Genomic DNA, 22,225 nt, shown 5'->3' on the forward strand with positions numbered 1-22,225 from the left:
TGTTGGCTAAAGTATGTTGGTAGTTCAACAATAGCTGAGAGGCTGTAGGGTTTGAAACAGCTACCAAGTTGGCTAAAGTGTGTGTGTGGTTTCATCCCACCCCATTTCAATCTCAACCAGTGATGATAATTGTAAATGCCTGCTTATCTGATATGAGTAAGAACAAGGCAGGAAATGTCTATTTCCATGTTGACCAGAAGCCATTAAGTTATCCATAACTGAACAGAGCGATTCTCTTGCATATTTACTGACCAGTAAGATTTAGTGGGAATAGTCTCACAAAGTTGCTGTATTGGACATTAGTGTACTCTACAGTGACGCAAGACAGTATTTTCAATAGAAGGCACTCAGCTGTGGAATTTCCACTGCACAGTTTCTACCAAATCTTGGGGACTTTTAGCACCAACTCGAATTCATTAAAATAGTGTTGTTGTTGTTTTTAAAAAATCCTTCCCACTTTTGGATTTCTTTTAGGAATGATTACAGACTTCAAAATTGAATGAACGGATGGATAAAGTAACTATGACTTGTTGAAAAAACTAGTTTCAAACAGTAATGTATGGTTGTTTTAACTTTAGCTAAGGCTATTTGGAGTGCTTTTGAGGCCAGGCAAAACTGTAACTCTAACCAGTGCGAATTGTCAAGTTTGCTCGTTGGTTGCACAACCGACAGAGAAGGTTGAAACCAAGGTTCATTATGTCCTGTTTTTATAATGTTAAATTACAGTATAGCATTTCTAAATAAGATGGTTGAAGATACATATGGTTAGGAGTATTTGCCTTTGAGGCAGTAGGAGTATCTACAGTTTATAGCACAAAATAGGATGCTGTTAGTATCATCAACTAAATTGTATAATAAGTAATTGGACAGGCTGAACTTGTTAGCTGAAACTGTAAATTGGAGACCTGTCTACTTTTTAAAACTTCTTTTGATAACTTTATTTTTATTAAAAATATTTCAGTGTTATTAAAGCTTTTTAGACCAATTATAAAATCATTCTAAAATATAGCAAGATGATGATTGTGGATAGTTTTAATTGATTGTATATCAAAACTTGAAAATGCTGTGCCTCTCAGGGTCACTATACATTGGAACAGGCTATAAACATTAGAAATAAATAAAGTACCTTTATTTCATTTAAAAATGAAAGGAAAAAAATATGGAAGGTACAAGTTACAGGCTAAAAAAGACTAACGTATAGAATTGATTTTTTTTAAATGATACCCAAAGCTAATCCTCCACATACTCCTATTGATACTAAGACATAACATGTATTGTGACTTGTTATTGAGTTATTTAGATTAAACTTACATTTTACATTTACACATACATTTACAAACTAAAATGTGAAATGTTAATATCTAACTTTGTTACTTGATTTCCCTCTGACTTTGTTCATGAGATTTATTTATTTATATTATATCCAGATTACTTCAATAAACACTAGGTGACTTTTAATAAAATTAAATATTTAAAAACCTTTATCAATTAACAGTTATAATTAAAAAGTTGAAAATGACACTGCAACGCGCATAGCTCAAACCCCAAATCCTCACCAGAAAGGCCAGTTGTGATGGAAAGTTTTCACAGCCTTCCAGAATGCTTTGGAGAGATGGAGCCACCACCACAAAGGCTGATTCCAGACTCACATTCTAATCTGAGAGAAATAGGACTATTGTAATTAACAGGAAGACAGATTCTGCTTTTTGGTCCCATAGATATAGTACATACAGGACAATAATAGCACCTTGAATTGTATTAAAAACATATTGATAATAAATACAGCATCCTTATTTTCTATATTCATGCAGTTTCCAGGTGGTCTTTATGGGTGGGCTAAGTAGAATGCATTGTAATAATGCAGTCTCAAGGTAATAAGGTTATGAATCATTGTTGCTGAGGCTTCCCCCCAAAAGCCACAGACTAGCTGAAGTTGGGCAGAGTTTCCCATGGGGAACAATCCCATCCAGTGGAACCCCCAAGTTGTAGGCCTGCTCCTTTAAGGGAAGTGTAACTCTTATCCAAAGTGAGCACAGAGGCAACAGCAAATCCAATGGTTTCTACATAAATAGTTCCATGTGGCTGAAGTGTGGTTTCTACTCATTTAATTTCATTAATTTTATTGCTGTCAGTCATTGGGTAAGGATATCCACTGCATCTCCTACCTGGCCAGAGATGGAGGTATATAATTGTCAGCATATTGATAATCCCCGATGATGAATAAACAGATTTCTCCCAGATTCATATAGATATTAAATAACATGGGTCAAAGAGCAAAGCCTATATATGATCAGCCAAGGATTTGGTTGCTCCTCTCAATACTACTGAGTGGAAGTGCCTACATAGCCAAGAAGGAAAATATTTACAGACCCCTCACATTCTGGACATAAACTGTTTCAACTCCTACCCTCAAAACAATGCTATAGAGCACTGCACACCAGAACAACTAGACACAAGGACAGTTTCCCCCCCAAACGCCATCACTCTGCTAAACAAATAATTTCCTCAACATTGTCAATCGATTTACTAAGTCTGCACTGCTATTAATCTTCTCATTGTTCCTATCTACCCATCTCCTCCCACTTACCACTGCATGACTGTAACTTTGTTACTTGTATTTTTACGATTTATATTGATTGTTTCCTAATGTTATTTCATTGCTTATTTGTACCCTGTGACTATCATTAAGTGTTGTACCTTATGATTCTTGATGAATGTATCTTTTCTTTTATGTGCACTGATAGCATATGCACCAAGACAAAGTCCTTGTGTGTCCAATCACACTTGGCCAATAAAGAATTCTATTCTGTTCCATTCTAAGAGCAAAATCATGGGGAATCAAGATCCAAAAAAATAAAATACCACTGAGAGATCTAACAGGACCCGGAGGACCATAGTCTCACCATCCATATCACAAACAGCATAATGCAATAGTCTTCATCCCACATCCAGGTCTGAACTGTGACCCAAAGGATTGAGATAATCCATAAGGGGATCTCTAAAATCATAATTCTTCCGAACCTTCAAAGCAAGAAGGTTGGGCCCAGTAGAAGTTGTGTTATCTTTGAGATCAAGAAATGACCATCTGAAACAGGAGGTACTTGTCACCCCCATCCCTCAAAGTCCTTAACTACCTCCTTAGGCCTGCTGTTGATTCCCCGAACTGCCTGAAGGAAACAGATGGCAGATCTTATGCCTTCTAGCATGCTGCCCATACCCTCAGAGTCCACAAGATCAAAAGAATTGCAGGAAAACTTTCAAGACAGTGCTCCAATTATCTAATTGGATTCTGCTGATGGGAAGATACGATCTGAGTAAATGAAAGCAGTTTTATCTGCACAGGGTTTTTGCTGTCATGGGAGTCTGACAGAAAACCGTCAAACCTGTCCTTCAGTAGGGGTTACCTTAAAGCAGGGGTCTCCAAACTTGGCAACTTTAACACTTGTGGACTTCAACTCTCAGACTTCTCCAGCCAGTTTTGCCTTAAAGAGTGGTATTGGGAGATCTTCTGAGCAGTCATACTGATGCTTTCCTGCCCTTGTTGTCCCCATGTCAGCCCAAACATGGGACTTCTGCTTCATGGTTTCTAACGTCCTCAGAATTCCTCAATTAATGTCTTGATTCCTCAATTAAAACTGCATTTTAACATAGTCTTTCCAGTGGAAATGTCTTAACATGTAACCTGATAGATGCTTTTTAATACATTATGTTACCCTTAAGTTTTTTGCGGTTATCTGTACTCAGGGCTCCCCTATGGCAAACAGAGATGCATTTCTTGTTAATTCATCACTTAAAATGTGTTTTTCCATTCTTCTCCCCCCTCCCTCCTCTTTTAGGAGGCTTGTGAGCGCAGTTTAGCAGAGATGGAAAATTCCCATCAACAGGTCATGACAGAAGTGCAGCGGCATCACCAGTGGGAGATGGAGCGGTTACGGCAGGAAAAAGAGCGTCTTTTGTCTGAGGAGGCAGCTGCAACAGCTGCAGGTAGAAGCTACACAATGCACACACAAAACCAAGCCATAATCCTTATTTTTTCTTCCTATATATAGATTTAAAAGAAGAAAATACAGATGCATATTCTAGCCATCTATTTTTTAAAAATATTAAACCTTGTCCAATCATGTTGATAAAAGTTTTCCATTTTGAGAATAGCCAGCCAGTTCAAAAGCAGAGAGAGAAAGAGAGAGAGAGAGAGAGATCTTTTCACTATAACAAAGTACTTTTTATATGACCCATGCATAATACTTGGTACATATTTGTTTTGTTGGAAATTCAATTTTTTTCCTAAATAGTTAAAATCATGGCGTGCTGCCCTCTCTCGATGAGAAGAGGCAAAGCATGTACTTTGGCAGAAAACAAGCAAGCATGAAAAACAGTTGTCATCCGCAGGCTGTAGTTTTCCCTTTAAATGCCAAGGACAGAGCATGTAGAACTTTAGGAAGATATGGTTGTCACCCACAGCAGTATTTTCAAACAAGCAGAAGATGAGTCTTGACAACACGAATCGGACCAAAAGAGAATAAAAGGGGAGGAGAAATCAAAGGATGAGAAATTTAAAGGGAATTTACATTAGGCATCTTATAATCACCAAAGCTATAAAATTCTTGATGGAGATCTTGCAAGAGAATTTGGGGAAGCTGTTACTTCATTTTTCATTGGTCCTTGTTAGAGACCTTCAAACGGTATGAATTCTAGCTATGGTCTCTTGCTCCTCTACTGCTCCAACTCCTGGAAATAGCAGGACTGGATTCATTGAACTGGATTCCTCCCTTTCTGCTAGCTCATGCTTTTTAATAGCTTGAACTTGCAGCTGTTGATTTGTTAGCATTGGGCATTCCGATGTCTATCTTAAAAATATTTTTTTAGTTATTTGTAATCTAAAATACATTTCAGTGTTGATAATCTTTAGGAGTTATAGAACTGCTGACGCATACAAATCAAACTGTAAAATCAGCAGATGTTTTAATTAGATATACACTGCCATCCAGCATTTTTAGACAATTCAAATTCCTTTGGTAATAAATCATTCTTTTAAGATACATTTTAATAAATACCATAAGATGAAAATACAAAAAAGAAACAAAAGTTAGAAAACTGACTCAAAGAAAGAGGAGTACAAAAAAAGAAAGAAAAAATAGTGTCTCCCAACTTACTCAGTGCAGTAAGATACAAAAAATATATATTACAACCTCAACCTTTTGCTTTACATTTCAGGTTCTTCCAGGCCATTTCTATAATAATAAGAAAATTATTCTAATAATCAAAACCTAAAATTAAAGTATCAAATTTTCCCCAGTTTCAAGTAAAAAGTCCAGAAGCGGTTCCCAAGTAGAACTAAAACTAGATAAATTCTTCTCTTTAATTAAAACAGTTTTACCATCTCCCCTAACTCCATCATGTTTATTTTCTGCCCTTCCATTGTGGAAATTAGTGTGTCAATCCATCTTTCTGCATATAAGGCTCTTGCCGCTGTACACATATATAATTATAAGGTTCCAAATTTTCTTTCAAGTACTTTGTCCATCAAACCTGAAAGGAAGACTCCTAGTTCCAATTTTATATTTAAGAATCTTCTGAATCAAGATAAACTCCCCTAGCGAAGACTTCATATTTGTGGTTTCAGAAGTCTTCAATAGCTTTGAGATAGTCAATAGGCAATTTGTCAAAGTGGTTAAAAAGGCCTATTCACCGGTTCCTTGCTCTGGGCTGTAAGCACCACTTTTGTGGAACTATCTTTAATTTGCCCAATAGGCAAGTGAATTTCAATAAGCAAGTGAATTTCTCTTCTAATAATTGTTTTGAGAAACCTAAGAAAAACCTCAAAGTAAAACCTCGTTTGTTAGCAATTGGGAATATATGCGACTTCTCCATTTAATTGAATAACTCGATAATTCAGCGTCCTTTTAATACTATGGTAGTACATTTTTGTAAAGAATATTCACAAAGATCAATTGAATAAAATGTATCATTCAAATATAATGTTTAGCTGTAGCCACTGAAATCTCCATTATTTAAAAGCCAGTGAGCAAATGTTCTCTTTGTCGCCTGATACAATGTATGAGTGCAGAACTTAAGTTCTTCAGCTGGATTTTTCTCCTTTCCAAGACAATTTAGTTTGGAATACATAAGATATATACATTACAAGTTTAACAGATTTTATTGATCCTTTCTTTGTCCTGTCTCTCTGCTCCTACCCTTCCATTTGCTCTAGCAATTGAAGCTCTGAAGAAGGCACACAGGGAAGAAATGAACAAGGAGTTGGGCAGAACACGCAACTTTCAGAAAGGGTTTTCAGATCCAAATGTGCTCCAGCAACAGCATCGGTAAGCAACGATTGAAACATGATTGAGGGAATCTTGACTCATGAATTGAGGAAGGAGATAAGAATTGTATCTACTAAAATGTTGATTGCTGTAGCATTTGATGAAAATCTTTGGGTGCATTTTGGGAGCAAATTGACTTTGCCATCACTTTTAAGCGTAATATAGAAAAGAAAAAGAGCTGGAGAGTAGTCCTATTAATGTGTATGTTCATTTAAATTCATTTGGATCAAATTCAATTTTTGCCCTACCTTTACGGTATGTCATCCTTTGACCCAGCCCCCGTATGCATTTGGGATTCATCCCCTCTAGCTCATTTAGCTAAGTGCAATCCTTTGATGGGAAAAGCGAATGACCCTTCAGTTTTCACTAGAATCCATTGCTTGTTTTCTTCAACAGATAGAAAGATGGGTCAGAAAGATTAAATAGGACCATTTAGGCCCTTTTCCACCATAGATAGCTTTAAAAAGGAACTGGCAACTCAAAAAGATGCCCAAGCATGTCAAACCTGGAAATGGGGATGATAATAGTAGACTGTATTTGTATAGATCAGGGGTGTTAAAGGCCCCCAGCCCGCAGGGTGCTTAAATCTGGTCCATGGGGCCAGCCTGGAAATATCAAAGGACCACCCTGTGATGCTTCTGTCAGCCAAAATGGGCCGGGGGGGGGGGGACCGCTTGCAACTCATTTTCGGCCTCCAGCATTCTGACGGCCAACAACGGGCCTCGCAGAGGCCTTCTGAGGCTCTCACGCAGCCCATTTTGGCTGGCAAGGTGCTGCAGGAGGCGTCTGCCCTGTTCCCCCCCCTCCCCCGGCCAGTCCACGGAGAACTACAATGCTGATCCAGCCCTCGAAGAAATCCAGTATTGACACTCCTGGTGTAGATTATCCTCTTAACCCGTTTCTGTGTCATGAGGGTCACATTTTGTTCAGGATTTGCAAAATAAAATTCTTATTTTGGAGGAGACAGACCCGATTTTTTTTTGGGGGGGGGGAGGACTAGCAGAGAAAACTTAGATTGTGTTGATAGTGAAATCCTGGTATCTGTTGCAGGTCTGATGTGGAGTCTCTGAAGCGGGAGTTGCAAGTGGTTTCAGAACAGTATTCCCAGAAGTGCCTGCAGATTGGGGGCCTGGTGCAGAAGGCAGAAGAACAGGAACAGATGCTGCAGCGTTGTCAACAGGAGGGGAAAGAGCTGCTTCGGCAAAACCAGGCAAGGGCTGGCGGTGCGGCCAATAGCAGGAATTCTGAGAGAAGGAACAATGACATAGCAAAGTAGCATTCATGAAAAGAGGACAGTTGCAATCTCCTTAATTTAAAATGCAAATTAAATTTAAATACCAATGAGCTTGCCATTCTCCTTATTTGGTGGTCCTTGTCTTAGCAGCTAATTCTGGGAGATCTAGCAACAATTTTTGGGATGTCAGCCATAGACCTATTTGGAATCCCTAGGATGCTGAGTCAAGTTGAGCAAACACTATTAAGCTCTGGAAAGACAAGCTTTGTAGAGAGCCCTGGGCAACAGGCAACCTCAGATGTTTCTTCTCAAGGCTGCACAAGATGTAGCAGGCCATTGCGTAAAAATGGTGCAATTGTCCAGAGTCTTTTGTCAATATAAGAAGTTAGACAGCCATGATTTTGCTTTTTGTAACTCATCTTTTAATAACTTTAAAAGTTAAGAAATCAAAGGGGAAAAGCCAGAAGCAATCTGTCTCCCTTGAAGACATCATCAAATGGTTTCCCTACATGGCCCTCAATTATTGAAAAAATATATGCTTAAATCATTACCCAGCTTCAAAAAGGCATCCTCCACCTATTATATTTGATGAACGTGTTAAACTATTTCATCCTCATTCTTCCAGGAGTTGCAGAAGCGTCTTTCAGAAGAGATTGGCCAGTTACGAGCCTTCATTGCTGCTCGGTGCTCACGTGACGGAGCTTCACACAATGAGAAGAGTTCTTGTGAGCTAGAGGTAAGGAGGGAAGGTTGCTTGTCACCTGATACTTTTCGCCTGTCAAATATTTGCAGTTTCTTTGTTTCAGGTATAATTTAGCTTTATAGCATTGAGAATGAAAATAAATGTCTGCTAAATCCAGAAGCAGATGCACACAGCTTTTGCGGCAACAAGTCGTTCTTTTAAAATGGAGATTGGGGAAATTATAGATTAGTCAGTGTAATGTTTCTTCAAGACAATTAGTAGAAATGGTAATAGCAATAGCACTTAGATTTATATACTGCTTCATAGTGCTTTATAGCCCTCTCTAAGTGGTTTACAGAGTTAGCATATTGCACCCAACAATCTGGGTCCTCATTTTACCCACCTCGGAAGGATGGAAGGGCTGAGTCAACCTTGAGCCTGGGGAGATTTGAACTGCCAAATTGCAGGCAACGGGCAGTCAGCAGAAGTAGCCTGGAGTACTGCACTCTTAACTACCATGCACTACCATGGCTCATCAAGGGTAATCAACGACACAAAGAAAATCAAAAAGGATAATCAGTTTAGATTTTGTCAAACTTGGAAATCTACCAAACAATAAGGTATGGTTGAACAAACATGGTTGATCAGGCCAGGTGAGCCAAACAATAGAAAATCAGCTTGTTCACTACCAATTTCCTGCTTTGTATTAGACATTTTATTCTAAGGGGCAACCTAACTTTTGTTCTCTTCTGAGGGCAGTATCTCACCCATCTTACCACACTGAAAATGATTTTGATAGTAGACAATTGTGTCCTGAACATTTCCCTTTCCATCTTTCTTCTGAAGGTGCTTCTTCGAGTGAAGGAGAATGAACTCCAGTATCAGAAACAAGAAGTCCAGTGTCTGAGGGATGAACTCCATATGATGCAGAAGGTAGATTTCTAAAAGCAAATCAGAGTTCCTGGTTTGCAAGGAGAAGTGCGTAAGTGCATAGGCGCAAACCGATCACTCCATTCCCTCTAACAGTATGCAATGTTATCCAAACAACAGAAAATTAGAAAGCTAAAGAAATTAAAGGCATCAGATAGAAAAGGAAACCTAGCTAAAGCTGTTTTTCACCAAATCAAATTCTCTGTATTTCCCATAGCTTTCTGCCCTGGCAAATCACCTTTGCTTCCCTCATATCCATGCCTTGCTTTATATTCTGCCTTTTATTCTTTAAATTGTTAGGCTCTCTTTTTTGAGGATATTGTCAAATCTCTATAAATTCTCAGTCATTCTTTTCAACTTAATTCATTTTTGGGGGGTAATTTGATTCTCCTTGTTTATGATTGACTAATACATTTCTTTCATATTAGTCACTTACTTAATATTCAGCCCACATTCATTCTTAATTCACCTTGATCTCATTTTATCACATTACATTGCATTCAACTTTATATTTCTCTTGTGATATATTTAACATAAAAAAGTGGGCAAAAGCATGTTAAATATACAGCTATTGTTTTCTGATGAACATTCATTTCTTGCAATAGACCTACCTACTATTTTGCTAGAAGCGTTTGCACATCTTAAAAAAATTCTCTCCAGGTTCCCATCTTTAACTAATATTCTACAATACTGGTGTACAGATCATGTAGATGCCTTACTTTTTACCATTTATGTACTACTTGCAAACATTTAGTCCATTTTCCCTCTTATTTTCCCTATTATCTACAGCTACCTTTGTGTTAGATTGTGCATCACACAATCTAACATTCACCTCAAATCATTCAGCTTCTCAGCCAATCCTTTGCATATTTTGGTTCATGTCCAGTATTCTTCTAACACAGGGGTGTCAAACCTGCGACATCATGTTGCCATGTGACATATTGTAACTCTTTCTCCTTCGCTAAAATGTGGGTGGGGGTGGCCAGCATGTGATGCATCCAGCCCACAGCCCACAAGTTTGACACCCCTGTTCTAACATCTCTATAAGTCCACAAATACATTAAACAACCAGGAAAACATCCAAAATCCCTGTCTTAACGTTCCATTCAATACTGAGCTGTCTGCTGAGCATTTATTCTTATATATGCTTTGTTGCAATCATACACTACTGTTGTTATATTCAGCAACAAACCTCCAGCACAAAAGATTCCATAATTTGAGCCTATTGTATAATTAATAACGTGCACTTCACCTCAGAAAGATGCCAATATCTTTCATTTGTATTCTTCATTTCTATTCTTTCTGGACAATGGTATTTCCTTCCCCATGCAGGACAAGAAGTTTGCCTCAGGGAAGTACCATGATATCTACCTGGAGCTGAATCACATCAAGCAACGGTCAGAACGAGAAATCGAACATTTGAAAGAGCATCTGCGCCTGGCCATGGCAGCCCTAGAAGAGAAAGAGATGCTGCACAACAATATCGGTATAAAAAAAAACAATTTGCATTAAAGACCTGTTGTGTAAAGTGGAGCTAGCCAAGCTGCAAAGGCAGAAGGCGTGGGCCCCTTTTATCTCTCCACCGCAGAGGTGCATCTTGTTGATTGCTTCCCAGTGTTCAAAATCTTTCTTCTTGCCTTCTCTTCTCATTCCTCCCCCTCTTTTGTATGCCAGAGGACAAATGCATAAACAAACTATTTCTAGAAGGCTCCATGAAATCAGGTTGAAAGCTACAGTTTGGTCACTACTATTGTATTGGCCTAGTCCAGCTCAGTTTCATTCTGCATCTAGAATAAGTTTATAAGCCAAGGATGTTACAGCTACAATACATAAATTGTCATCACCAAGACATTTTAATTGATTTAAGATTTTCATCTTCCATTATTGTTGGCATGGCCACAAGTCCTACTACTATGTAGCAAAGATACACTTTTTGAACATAATGTAATTTTCTTAATTCTTCTTTCTTTGTTCCATAGGTTAGTTACTTTTCGATGCACCACTTTGGAGAAGAAAGCAGCGTTCCTCTCCAGGAGCACTGGGCGAGACTTTACCAAATAACCATCCCATGCATCTGCATCACTTGGGCATGTTTTGGGCTGGATCCTACTACTAGCACCTTTTTGGGACTCTATACATGAAAATAATTTTTATATTTTTGGGGATGGGGTTGGGGATATGTTTTAAAATCTTATACTTAAGTTTCCCAGCAGTTAACCACAAAGGCGGACCAGATATTTCTCCCTAAAGTTCCTTTAGATCTAATTATTCTTTCTCCCAAATATTTAGCTGTATTTACATTCAAAGTATTTATCTGCTTTCAGTTTTCTTCCAAATGGAGAAACAAAATCACACAAGCCTCAAGTTCAGGTTGTACAGTGTTGCTTCACAGTAATCCATGTTGGAGATATGCTGTGCCGAAAGAATGTTGTATTAGTTACATTTGTCAGTGGAACTGGTTTTTATGTTTAGGGTCGATGAGTAGCAATTGTTTTCAGAACCAAGGAAGATTTTTTTTTTAAAAAAAATGTGGGTTAAATGTCTGTGCATCCCATCTCAGTCTTCCTCCCCAAAAGTTGGATTCAACTAATATGTTCTCATGGGGAGAAATTTTACTGCTGATGTTACCAGAGCCAAACAATGAAGGCGGCTGATTTTCTTTTATTTCTGCAGAGTTAACTTAATAAAATCATTGACTACAGAAATGTGTGGTTTTTGCTTGACAGCAGAAGGTATAAATCTTGAACCATTTTGCATTCCCAAAAGGTGGGCGCTTCCTCCTCTTATATTATCATTCTTGGCACGTAATGTCCTTTGGAGCTTCAAAGTGTTTTCCCTATTTTCTCTCTAATCTTAGAAACCTTTAAGGCAGAAATGGGGAGGGGATTATTTACATTTGGAATGACTTGCAATAGATCATCAAATACTTGACTCCGAATTGTTTGGCAATAGCAACAAGAAAAAATTTCCACTCCTAAATTCGTCTCTTTTATTCTGCAAACGTAGTTTTTCATTATTTAATTAAAGAAAGAGTAACTATAAAATCTATTCATGCTTGTTGCATGATTAGATAAACTACTAATGTTCCTGTTACTTAGGGCTATTTCAATAAATTGGTAGCATCAAGTTGAACTTGGCTGGCTCAGAAAGCATGGCTATTTAGTAATTGAATAGGACATTATCAGAAAATCCCAGAATGGCAGACTCAAATGGAAGGTCCAAAAACCAGAAGAAAACAACTCACCTCTATTGTTGCCAAGAAAACATGTCATAAAATCACCAGATACTGGGCTCAATGTGGAAGCTCCAAACATCCCTCAAGTAGGAATGCAACTATATATTTACAGCAATTACAATGTGCTCCCCAAACTTTTTCCTTCATTATCCAAAACGGTTTGCCAGAAAATCATTTTTACCAATATAGATAAAACACTTTTAAGTTAATTTAAATGTCCCATTTCTGATTGGGTAATAGATTTGTGTGTTGTCACCTAAAGTAAACACTTTTACCCAATTTTGGGAAATTACCAAGATTTTGGAAGCATAGAGTTAATAAATGTCCAAACTTGATTTTGAATTTGACCCCAAATCACCCTACTTTTGTATCTTAATGGGCTACTTAGGAATTTGAATTTATTTCTCTGTTCCTACCATATGCTGAGCCTCTATATCAGTGATATCACATCTCAATGCAAAGGTTATTTGAAAGCTAAAGTATGCAGATAAAGCATTCTATTCTTGCAAATCTGTTATAAAAATGTATAATATATAAATGTTTTGAATTTTGTTAAAATGCTGTTATCAGTAGTAAATATTCCAAAAATTATACTTTCAGATATTCCACCCCAATTTGCTTTTTTTAAAAAAATGTTCTGCATTTAGTATAGTCCTTGTATTAATTATATTGCACAAGAACAACTTTCAGAATTAAAAAAATATTAAGACCGCCCACACTACCATTCCATTATGCAATTTAATTAGACCACAATTGGTCTCCCTTTCCCATATAAAACAAGCAGATACATATTTTTTAACATGCATGGCTTTAGCCAAGGTTTTTTTATGAGACAATTTCAGTAAGTTTATAACATTTCTTGCATTTACCATCTCCTCTCTTGCTCTCTCCCTCCCTCCCTCCCCCCCTCTCTCTCACATACACACACACACACACACACACACAGAGTACCCTTTTTAATAACGCTGGCATATCAAGCGTCTCATTCACAAGATATGGCAAAATGATAAAGCCAGTTTAAAAATAATCAGTAATTTCATGTATGCTGTAATTTCATTTGTAAGAAAAACATTAAATCATCTCCCTCTAAAAACGACCTTGACTGAACCAAGAGAAGTTAGCATATAATACTGCAGTCCAGTTAAGGAAGACTGTATTTTTGTTTATCCAGCCTCATTCTGATTAAACATGGTTTACTCTTATCAAATCAACCATAATGCTCATCGCATGGACTTGAATTCCAGATCCCTCTGGCTGAAAGGCGGCTGTGAATCAATTTGTCGCATTAACACAGCCATGAAAAGCCATGTAAGGGGAAATGTAGCTCTTGCGAATTACATTTGTAAGTTACGGCTGGGTTTGAAATAACTAAAATTCATCTTAAGGAAATCCTACTAAAAATTGTCAACTGTCCTCTGCAAAAAAAAATTCATTGTCGTTGCAGAGAGCCGTGTATGCGTCTCCACTCCTTCATTCTCTCATTTCATAACCCGCTCCCTCCCCGCCGCAATGCCTTTCTAGCAGCCGATGTGGTCCTTAAAGGATGACGCCGAAATTAAACTCGATGTTTGTCGTAAACCAACGGAGAAAGCGAACGGCACGTGCGTCCAGTACCCATCTCTGGCTATGGGAAACAAAGGAAAGGGGGGCTAGCCTCTTTCAGGCGATGCGTGTAGTCTGTGGAGAAGAGGAAGCGTGTGTGACCATCCAGAAGCATTACAGTCGCCGTCAGAGACGAATTGCAGGGAGGAATAACATTCCTATTTCTTCGAGCCTCCCAAAGTTGGCGCTGTCAAGTAAGGTAGAAGCCTTCCTTCTCCGACTACATTTCCCACAAAGCATTGCTCTCACATTGTACGGTGGCCCTTTAGCCATACAAACCACTTTGACGGATTCCTCCCCCTCGGTAAGAATTAATCAGCTGATTGCTGAGAGCTCTTCAAAGAAACTATTGCTATTGTCAACAGAGAACTGTCAACGCGCTTGCAACCCATGGGGCTGTTGAATCGCTGGCCCTTATCGCAATCCTTTAGAAATTCTTTAGTAAATACTTACACGGCTCATACAAAACTACTTTCCTGATATCTTGGCTTGTAGTAAACACTAAAGAAGCAGAATCCAACTTTATAATTTCAATAAATTAAACATTATTTCTTAACTTTCGGGGAAACGTGTTAGAATTTTACATTTTAAAACTTTTTATATCTTTGGTGAATCCTGTAAGTAACCTTCGATCTCACCGATTAATTTTTGTACATCCTCCTGCCATTTACAATCCTGGAATATGGGTAAATTTGAAATTTAATCTACTGGCGCAATCTGTTCCCCTATTACGTTCCTCGCAGTTTTTCGGTATAATGAGTCAAGGGAAAAGGCAGCCTTAAAAGAAAAGTTTCACATGAGTGTGTGTTCCGCCCCCCCCCCAGCCCCCCCAACTGTCCAAATTAAAAGTAGCCTGGATATAAAAAACAATATTTATTTTCAATAATGTGCATGATACTGAGATAGTGATAAAGGATAGAGATTAGTGAGCCTAGATCCTAATCATTTGACAAAGCAATATGATTACCAATCCCAACCATTTTCTGCGATGTCGAAGTCAAAGCAATTAAATCGAGAGACGGGTCGGGGGCTGGGGCCAAGGCCCTTCCCCACCCTTCTATAGCCACCAACTTACTTGGAAGTCAGCGAGCAACATCGGGAGTTAGAGAGAGTAGAACAAGCTGCCTTGTGGTTTAACTCTATTCATCTGTCCTTAAACACCCCCCACCTCCCCCACCCTACGGGGGTCTCTACTTTCTTCAAGTCGAGGGACGCCAGCTTTCCCCCTTCTTTTTTTGAGTCTAAGGAAGCTTCCCAAGAGAAAAGACGCAGGCATCGCAAAGGTGCTGACGTTTTATTATTCGCATTCTACTGCTGCCATATAACTGCATCTCATGGTTTTGTGCTTAAAACAAAATAAAACACATATTGCTCAGTTTTGGAACTGAGAAGCGACGGGGTATTTTAGAAACGGGGAGAGGTGCGAATGTACCGGGACGTGTTTTAGGGGTGATATTCTCCGTGTTGCTAGGATGCCAGTTCGATCTTACATTTCTCTCTTTTTAAAAAAGTATTCGGAGGTGCGCTTATTTTTTTTTTAACTTTTCCTCCCGAGTTTTTCCGATACCAGAAACCGACACCTAGGAGCTCCGAGTCTTTCAGGTTGCAGCCACGACGCTTTTCATTAATTTCTTTATCAACAACAATAAAAACAACAACACTCCTAAGAGGGGAGAAGGGGGGAAAAACAACCTCAGTTCTTCCAGCAAGATGGCGATTGCACGTACATGTAGTCTTCCAACAGTTAAGCCCTCCGCCAAGGCTGGCAAATTAGGGTTAATTCGTTTAGGGAAATGGCTCTTCAAGCCCCTGTCGCCTCTTACCCCCTTCGCTTCTCGGGAACTTAGGTTGAGAAAGTGTTTAAGTAAGAGGAGAAACTCCACCTTGAAAAGCCCAAACAAACAGCTCGTATAAATCTCCACTGTCTTTTAGTGGGGGACAAAATAAATCGGGGGGCCGGGGGCACGAAGGCAAGTTGAGCTGGGGAGTGATGAGAGGTGTCTGAGATAAGTCGATAAGTGGGGTACTTAGGCAGTGGGGGTGTTGTGTCCCCCTCCCCTTTCCCTCTTATGTAGACATATAGTACTTATTATTTTGATCCCATTGCAGGCAATGAAGTGCGTTTGGGGGTAACGGGGGGCGACTGAATAAAGACCCCATTCTGCCCCTCTTCGTCCGAAGTCAAAAGGAAGATCCAGATGCGTCCCCAAGCCAAGTGCCCCCCAATTCCAAGCAGGGGGCTGCCAGGTGGACCTTGGGGGAGGGGATGGCTGCAAACTTCCCATCTAACAAAAAGGAAAGTTTTCTCAGCGCTAGGACTTGGGGAGGGGGCGGCTGGAGGACGGGACCCACAGCATGGGGGGCGAGGGTCCCCCCAGAGACACCCCCAACCCGGGGGGAGCCGCTCCCCCCACCCTTCCTGGCCAGGTCTTAGCTGAGTCTCGGCTGGCTCGGGGCTCCCTGTGTTAGTTGGGGTCTGCTCCAGGGCTCCCCGCGCGGCTCTTGGGGCTCTTGGAGTGCCGGAACAGGGGTTTCCCGTTGGCCCAGGGGTGCCTCTTGCTTGTCGCTTTCCCTCTTGGCTGGGCTCCCCTCGGCTGCTTCGCTAGGGGGGAGCAAAGGGGAAATGTCGAGGCGCCCCACTCGCACCCAGCGCCGTTTGGGGCGCCCTGAAGCGGCGGAGGACGGCTGCAGAGGGAGCCGGCCGCGGGGACCAAGAGCACAAGGACCGGAGCAGCCGACGGCAGTGGTGCGGAACCCAAGAGCCGCGGGCAGAAGCGGGAAAAAGCCGCTTTAGGCGGCGGAAGAAACACAGATGTCGGCGGCGCGGCGCCATTCGGGGCCTGAACAGGCAGCCAGCAACCCTGTCCTCACCGCGGTCCGCGCCTGAGCGCTAAATACCCGGATGCGCCGGCTGCTGCCTAGAGAGCCAGACACAGAGCAAGAAGCGGAGGCAGGGCGCAGCAGAAGCTGTCAGAAGAGGTGGGGAATTGAGTCCCAGAGAGAGAAAGAGAGAGAGAAAAAGAAGGCAAGCAGGAGCTGGGCTTGGGCACAAAGCAGTCCCCAAGCCTGAGTGCGGACACCTGCTTTCCTGAAAAGACTGGTGAAGCAGAAAGGCCTTAGCCAGAGCTGCTTCTCAGGAGGGGGCATTCTGGAAGAAGACTGTCCCTGACCACACCCTGCCACCAGCTGCCTGGAAAGACTGTCAGGAGGGGACATCCTCCTTGGACATTTAAAAAAGAACTCTTGTCAGAGAAACTATTGGCGAAAGTTCAGTATCATTTCAGCAGGATCTTCTGTACCACGCAGGCTGCTGGGAAGAAGTCCCCACGTGCCTAAAGAAAGTTTAGGACCATCCCTGGTGGCTTAGACACCAGACTTCTCTTTCTGAAGGGAGACTGCGCAGCAGGATGACTGAAAACTCTACCACGGCACCTGCTGCCAAGCCCAAGCGGGCCAAGGCGGTCAAGAAGTCCACGGACCACCCCAAGTACTCTGACATGATTGTGGCTGCCATCCAGGCTGAAAAGAGCCGGGCTGGTTCTTCACGCCAGTCTATCCAGAAATACATCAAGAGCCACTACAAGGTAGGGGAGAATGCAGATTCCCAAATCAAACTGTCCATCAAGCGGTTGGTCACCACAGGTGTCCTGAAGCAGACCAAGGGTGTCGGGGCTTCAGGTTCCTTCCGCCTGGCCAAGAGTGATGAACCCAAGAAGGCTCCAGTCAAGAAGGCCAAAAAGGAAGTCAAGAAGGCTACAACACCCAAGAAAGCCGCTAAGCCCAAGAAAGCTGCTGCCAAGTCACCGGCCAAAAAGCCTAAGCCTGCAGCCAAGAAAGCCAAAAAGAAGCCAGCACCAGCTCCAAAGAAAGCCAAGAAGCCAAAGACTGTCAAGGCCAAGCCGGTGAAGGCCTCCAAGCCTAAAAAAGCGAAAGCCTCCAAACCCAAAGCAAAGTCCAGTGCAAAGAAGTCGACCAAGAAAAAGTGAGGGGCGAGTTTGGGACTTCTTTCTTGGAACTTCTTCTTGACCTCTATTCTGTAAATAGATTTCTTCTTTATTCTCTACTCATTTCTATTGCAGCTTTATAAAGACTGAACAATTCTTGCCCTATACTTTAAAAAAAAATATTCATATGGAAGCTACATTGGGGGTTTTGTTTTGTTTTTCTATTGTAATTTGAAAGATTTTTATGTCATTATTTTATTTCCCTTCTCTATTAAGGTATGCAATACATGTGTCTAAGCATGAGGGAAGATTAATGAGGGAAATCTTAGTGTTCTTATTTTTGGAGGAAGATTTGAGAAATATTTGATGGAGGAGATGTGTTATATATGGTGGGCCTCCTTTAATTGGATCTCCTCGACTGAATATACCCACAACTGATCATTGTAAATGGCTTTTAAGAAAAACAACTGTTTTATCATGGATGAATAAGCTTCCAATTTAGCTAATATGGTGGATGATTGTTTCTAGACCTAGTGAAGGCTGGATTGGTTGAGGTTAATAAGCTTTCCACTGACTTCATTTTTCAGAAGGGGACTGCTATTTGCAGGAAAGATTGAAATGGGGATCAGTAAAAAATATTGGAAATATTTGAATTTCTCCCTATTAACATTTGTACATATTGGCCACATTGGAATAAAGTGAGGATGTTAAAGCTGTTCCTCAAAAGAAAATAGAAATAATAAAGGGGGGAGGGTGCAGACTCTGATCACCATCTGGTTCTGGCAATTTCAAGAGAAAGTGTTACAAAAGCTATCTATTACCTGCTATTGCAATCTGGATGCCTCCCAATTCTGCAGTGTCTGCCACCTAAAATTACAACTTTTATATAAGGAGTATAATCTACAAGATTCCTCCCAGCCTTCATTTTTTAATTATGGTCTTTTGAGGGTAAGGAAGAACAAATGTTAGGGGATATTAGATAACACAAACGTAGCCAATATTGAATCTAGGAAGCTGTATACAATTATTGCTAAGATTTGGAATGGTTTTCCCCCAAGAGGGGAGTGAAAAACATAATTTTAAGTACTCCAGATTTTAAAAATTAAATATGCTTATGTTTAAACAAAAGAAAATTCTTATAGGATTGATATCTGATCGTTCATTTTACTTTGTATGTGTAATTTTGTGCAAGAAAGATTTAGCCGTCTTTGTAATTTTAGGGTTTAAAATAAAATGTAAAACAAACTAATATTTTAGTTATTCTTCATTTACATTATGTTGTGTAGAAATCATTTTTATAACATTGCAGATTGAATTATATATCCTCAACACTAGATAGAACAAGACCATTATTCTTGATCAAATATGTTAACTTGAAAGGAGAAAGGAGACAGTTCTTTGGTAATGAAAACAAAGCAGTCAGGAAAAATACGTGCTCAAGCCTAGGTTTCCCCATTCTGGTGTTCTCCAGATATTATTTTCCCACTCCTGTATCAAACATATCTGGGTAGCATGTGTTTAATAAAGCTTTATTATTCTATATAGACATAGCATTGCTGGCAAATTAAGGAATTGGATATTTGACAGGTTGAAAAGAAGTTTTCAAGGAAAAATCAATGTAACTCAGCCACCAGATGTCAGCACAACAAGACATAATCTCATTTTACTATGAAAATGTGTTTTACAGTAAAAATATCCAATCTGCTATTTAGTTCTTTGTCTAAACCCTGTGTGAACTATAGACAAAGTTGCATTTACATTACAGATGTCTGTGTATGTCATAATTGTCTGCTACAATGTTGAAAACTTACATATGGATTGCAAACACATTTGATATTAGAACCATCAGATGGTCCCACAGTGTGGTTTGGAATTTGTAATAGAGATCAGAACAACTTGAATATTTGTGGAATGGAGAAAGTACTTTAAAGGAACAAATACATCTGTTCCTCCAATAATACCATGAAGATATAGCTTTATCAAGTTAAACAATTAATTGACATTTGTCTGACCAATTTAAGATCAAAATTCCAAATGGAAAATTTCTGTGCAGCAATGTTAGCTTTGTAGCTAAATCTTCACAATGGCTCCTGCATCCAGCCATAAGATTGAGATAAAATAAAGGCAAATAGAGAAGGGGAATTGAAAGGCGACATGCATCTATCTGCATCATTTTCCATATAGTGCTACACATATAGCTGAAAATATATGCATGTCATTTGTCTTGTGATGCAGTTGGAAAAGATGCATCCACATTCACAATCATTGCTTTAAGCCAGCATGCCTGCACTCACTCACCACACATTGCTGTAAATAGGTTTCTCTGAAGTCAGCCAAAGGCTCCAAGTTGAACAAGTCTTATTGAAATACAAAGTAAACACAACAATTTGGGAAACAGGCCTTGTGCCCCAGTATTACCTGGTCTTGAAAGCAGACATGCAAACAAAACCCTGGTATTTCCAGTTTGAAAAAAAATCTGAGAAATAGAATAAGAACAACTAACATTCTTAGCTGAAATATAAAAACCTGAGCAGGTTTGGGGTGAATTTCTGTCCTTGGAAGATCAAAGGAAGATATGGTAAACATTATCAAAGAACAGTGAATAAGAGCATATCCTCCTTCCAATTGTAACACAATTTTTAAAACTCATTTTCCCCCAAATTTGAATTTTCACCGTCAAATCCAGCTAAATAAGTTCACTTTAAACAATCCTAGTGAATGTTATTGTTAACATTAACAAGTCAATAAATGTATTATTTTAAATAAAACCTTTTTGGCTACTTTCCAGATTTTCTTCACGTATGCAAACATTCTCCAAGCAAAATAAAAATATTCAACACATATAAGCAACATATTAAATTAGAACAGATCTACAGGGTTGCAAATATTACATGCAGGAGCAAAAAGATCCTGGCATGTTGATTAATTATTTCCAACATTATTTGAGGATTGTGGACAATTTCCTGAGTCCCTTAACAATTGGACTTTTCAGTTTCAATTTTTTTGAACTAATAGTAGGGAACCAGATGTTCATAGAGCTTAAAATGTGTATTTTTCCTAATTTGTTCAAGTACATCTTTAGTCATTGAAGGCAGGCAAGAGAATAATGTGCAGATTTTAAACAACATATAGAAGATTTACTTCACTGCCTGATCTATAATTTTGCTTTATTAATGCATTGCTATAGCCATTTCTTTTGCATGATATAGATACGTTATTTGTTCCTCACTCATTTGTTCCTTACCTTCTCTGATCTCTGTAGGGGACTTAGAGTCAAGCCCAAAACACAAAGGAACAATATGAAATGTAACAATGACAAACATAACAAAACAAAAATCAAATCAAATCTGGGTAATTTGGTCTCTTTATCAGGGAACTGTTTGGATATCACATACTATTATAAATCTCAAAAGCCAGGCAACTTTATACAGGAAAGGCAGTCTTTCAAGTAATTAGATCCTAAACCACTAATTGTACAAATTGTAATCAGCACTTTGAGTGGTCTCCAGCAGTAAACCAGATATATACTAGACATTTCAGCAATGTGGGAGTGCTTCCTAAACTAGACAAGGTAGTTCTGCTTGAGACAAACACATTGTTTAATCTAATAAACACTTATTTTAATAAACACTTATTCCTAATCCGTCTCATATTTCTTTTGCAGAAGGATTTCAATGGACTCTTACTACAGTACTGGTAACAGGATAGCATTTTTCAGCATAAATTTCTATGGAGATTCCCAGTGATGCAGGTCATAGTTGTCCCAAAGGTGTATTTTCAAAAGGCAGTTGGACTTTGTTTTCTTTTGAAGACGTTTTGCTTCTTATTTAGCTTTTTGAAGCTTCTTGGATGAGAAGCAAAACATCTTCAAGAAAAAACAAAGTCCAGTTGCCTTTTGAAAAAGCACCTTTGGGACATTTTTCAGCATACAAACAAGATATCTAGATCAGCAAGCTAGTTTAGGAAGTGTGAGCGAGCTGTCCCTCTCTGCGATAAACTTTTAAAATTTGGAAACAGATTTTCTAGTCTGGAATCAGAGCAGGATGGATATATTTGGAAGGGTCATTCTACAAGCCAAGAAGAGAAGTTATTCTGCAGCAGACGTTCCCCTCCAGTTCCACCCTTCTTATCTTACTCAGCAGAACATCACATTAAACTCCCTGGGTGTGGATCAGTCAATTCCAGAGAATTTTGGGATCCCATGTGGGCTTGTATTAAAAGGAAAAGTACTGGCAATTTGAACTGATCCTATGTCCTGACTTCTATTGATAAATT

General features: G+C 39.5%; 2 protein-coding genes across 2 annotated transcripts in view; both read left to right on the plus strand.

The window, feature by feature from the left end:
• The window catches only part of TRIOBP (TRIO and F-actin binding protein), a 58,860-nt gene extending 46,986 nt beyond the window's left edge, over positions 1–11,874 (plus strand). The window contains exons 15-21 of the mRNA XM_087722543.1: positions 3,837–3,984; positions 6,212–6,323; positions 7,374–7,533; positions 8,183–8,293; positions 9,086–9,172; positions 10,502–10,655; positions 11,149–11,874. Coding sequence (XP_087578669.1) covers positions 3,837–3,984; positions 6,212–6,323; positions 7,374–7,533; positions 8,183–8,293; positions 9,086–9,172; positions 10,502–10,655; positions 11,149–11,153 — 777 coding nt within the window. The 3' untranslated portion in view covers positions 11,154–11,874. The remainder of the gene's footprint in view (positions 1–3,836; positions 3,985–6,211; positions 6,324–7,373; positions 7,534–8,182; positions 8,294–9,085; positions 9,173–10,501; positions 10,656–11,148) is intronic.
• Positions 11,875–16,913: 5,039 nt separating this feature from the next.
• H1-0 (H1.0 linker histone) lies at positions 16,914–19,199 on the plus strand. Its single transcript, XM_014060643.2, has one exon. The coding sequence runs from the start codon at positions 17,414–17,416 to the stop codon at positions 17,990–17,992; it is 579 nt and encodes a 192-aa protein (XP_013916118.1). The 5' UTR covers positions 16,914–17,413; the 3' UTR covers positions 17,993–19,199.
• Positions 19,200–22,225: the final 3,026 nt, after the last annotated feature.

Source organism: Thamnophis sirtalis, unplaced genomic scaffold (assembly GCF_051295495.1).
Source record: "Thamnophis sirtalis isolate CommonGarterSnake01/CBP01778 unplaced genomic scaffold, rThaSir2_p1.2 scaffold_9, whole genome shotgun sequence".
In the NCBI taxonomy this organism is placed as follows: domain Eukaryota; kingdom Metazoa; phylum Chordata; class Lepidosauria; order Squamata; family Natricidae; genus Thamnophis; species Thamnophis sirtalis.

What these genes read in the sequence shown, in the direction of transcription:
- H1-0 (XM_014060643.2), top strand. Translation starts at nt 17,414, where the DNA reads ATGACTGAAAACTCTACCACGGCACCTGCTGCCAAGCCCAAGCGGGCC.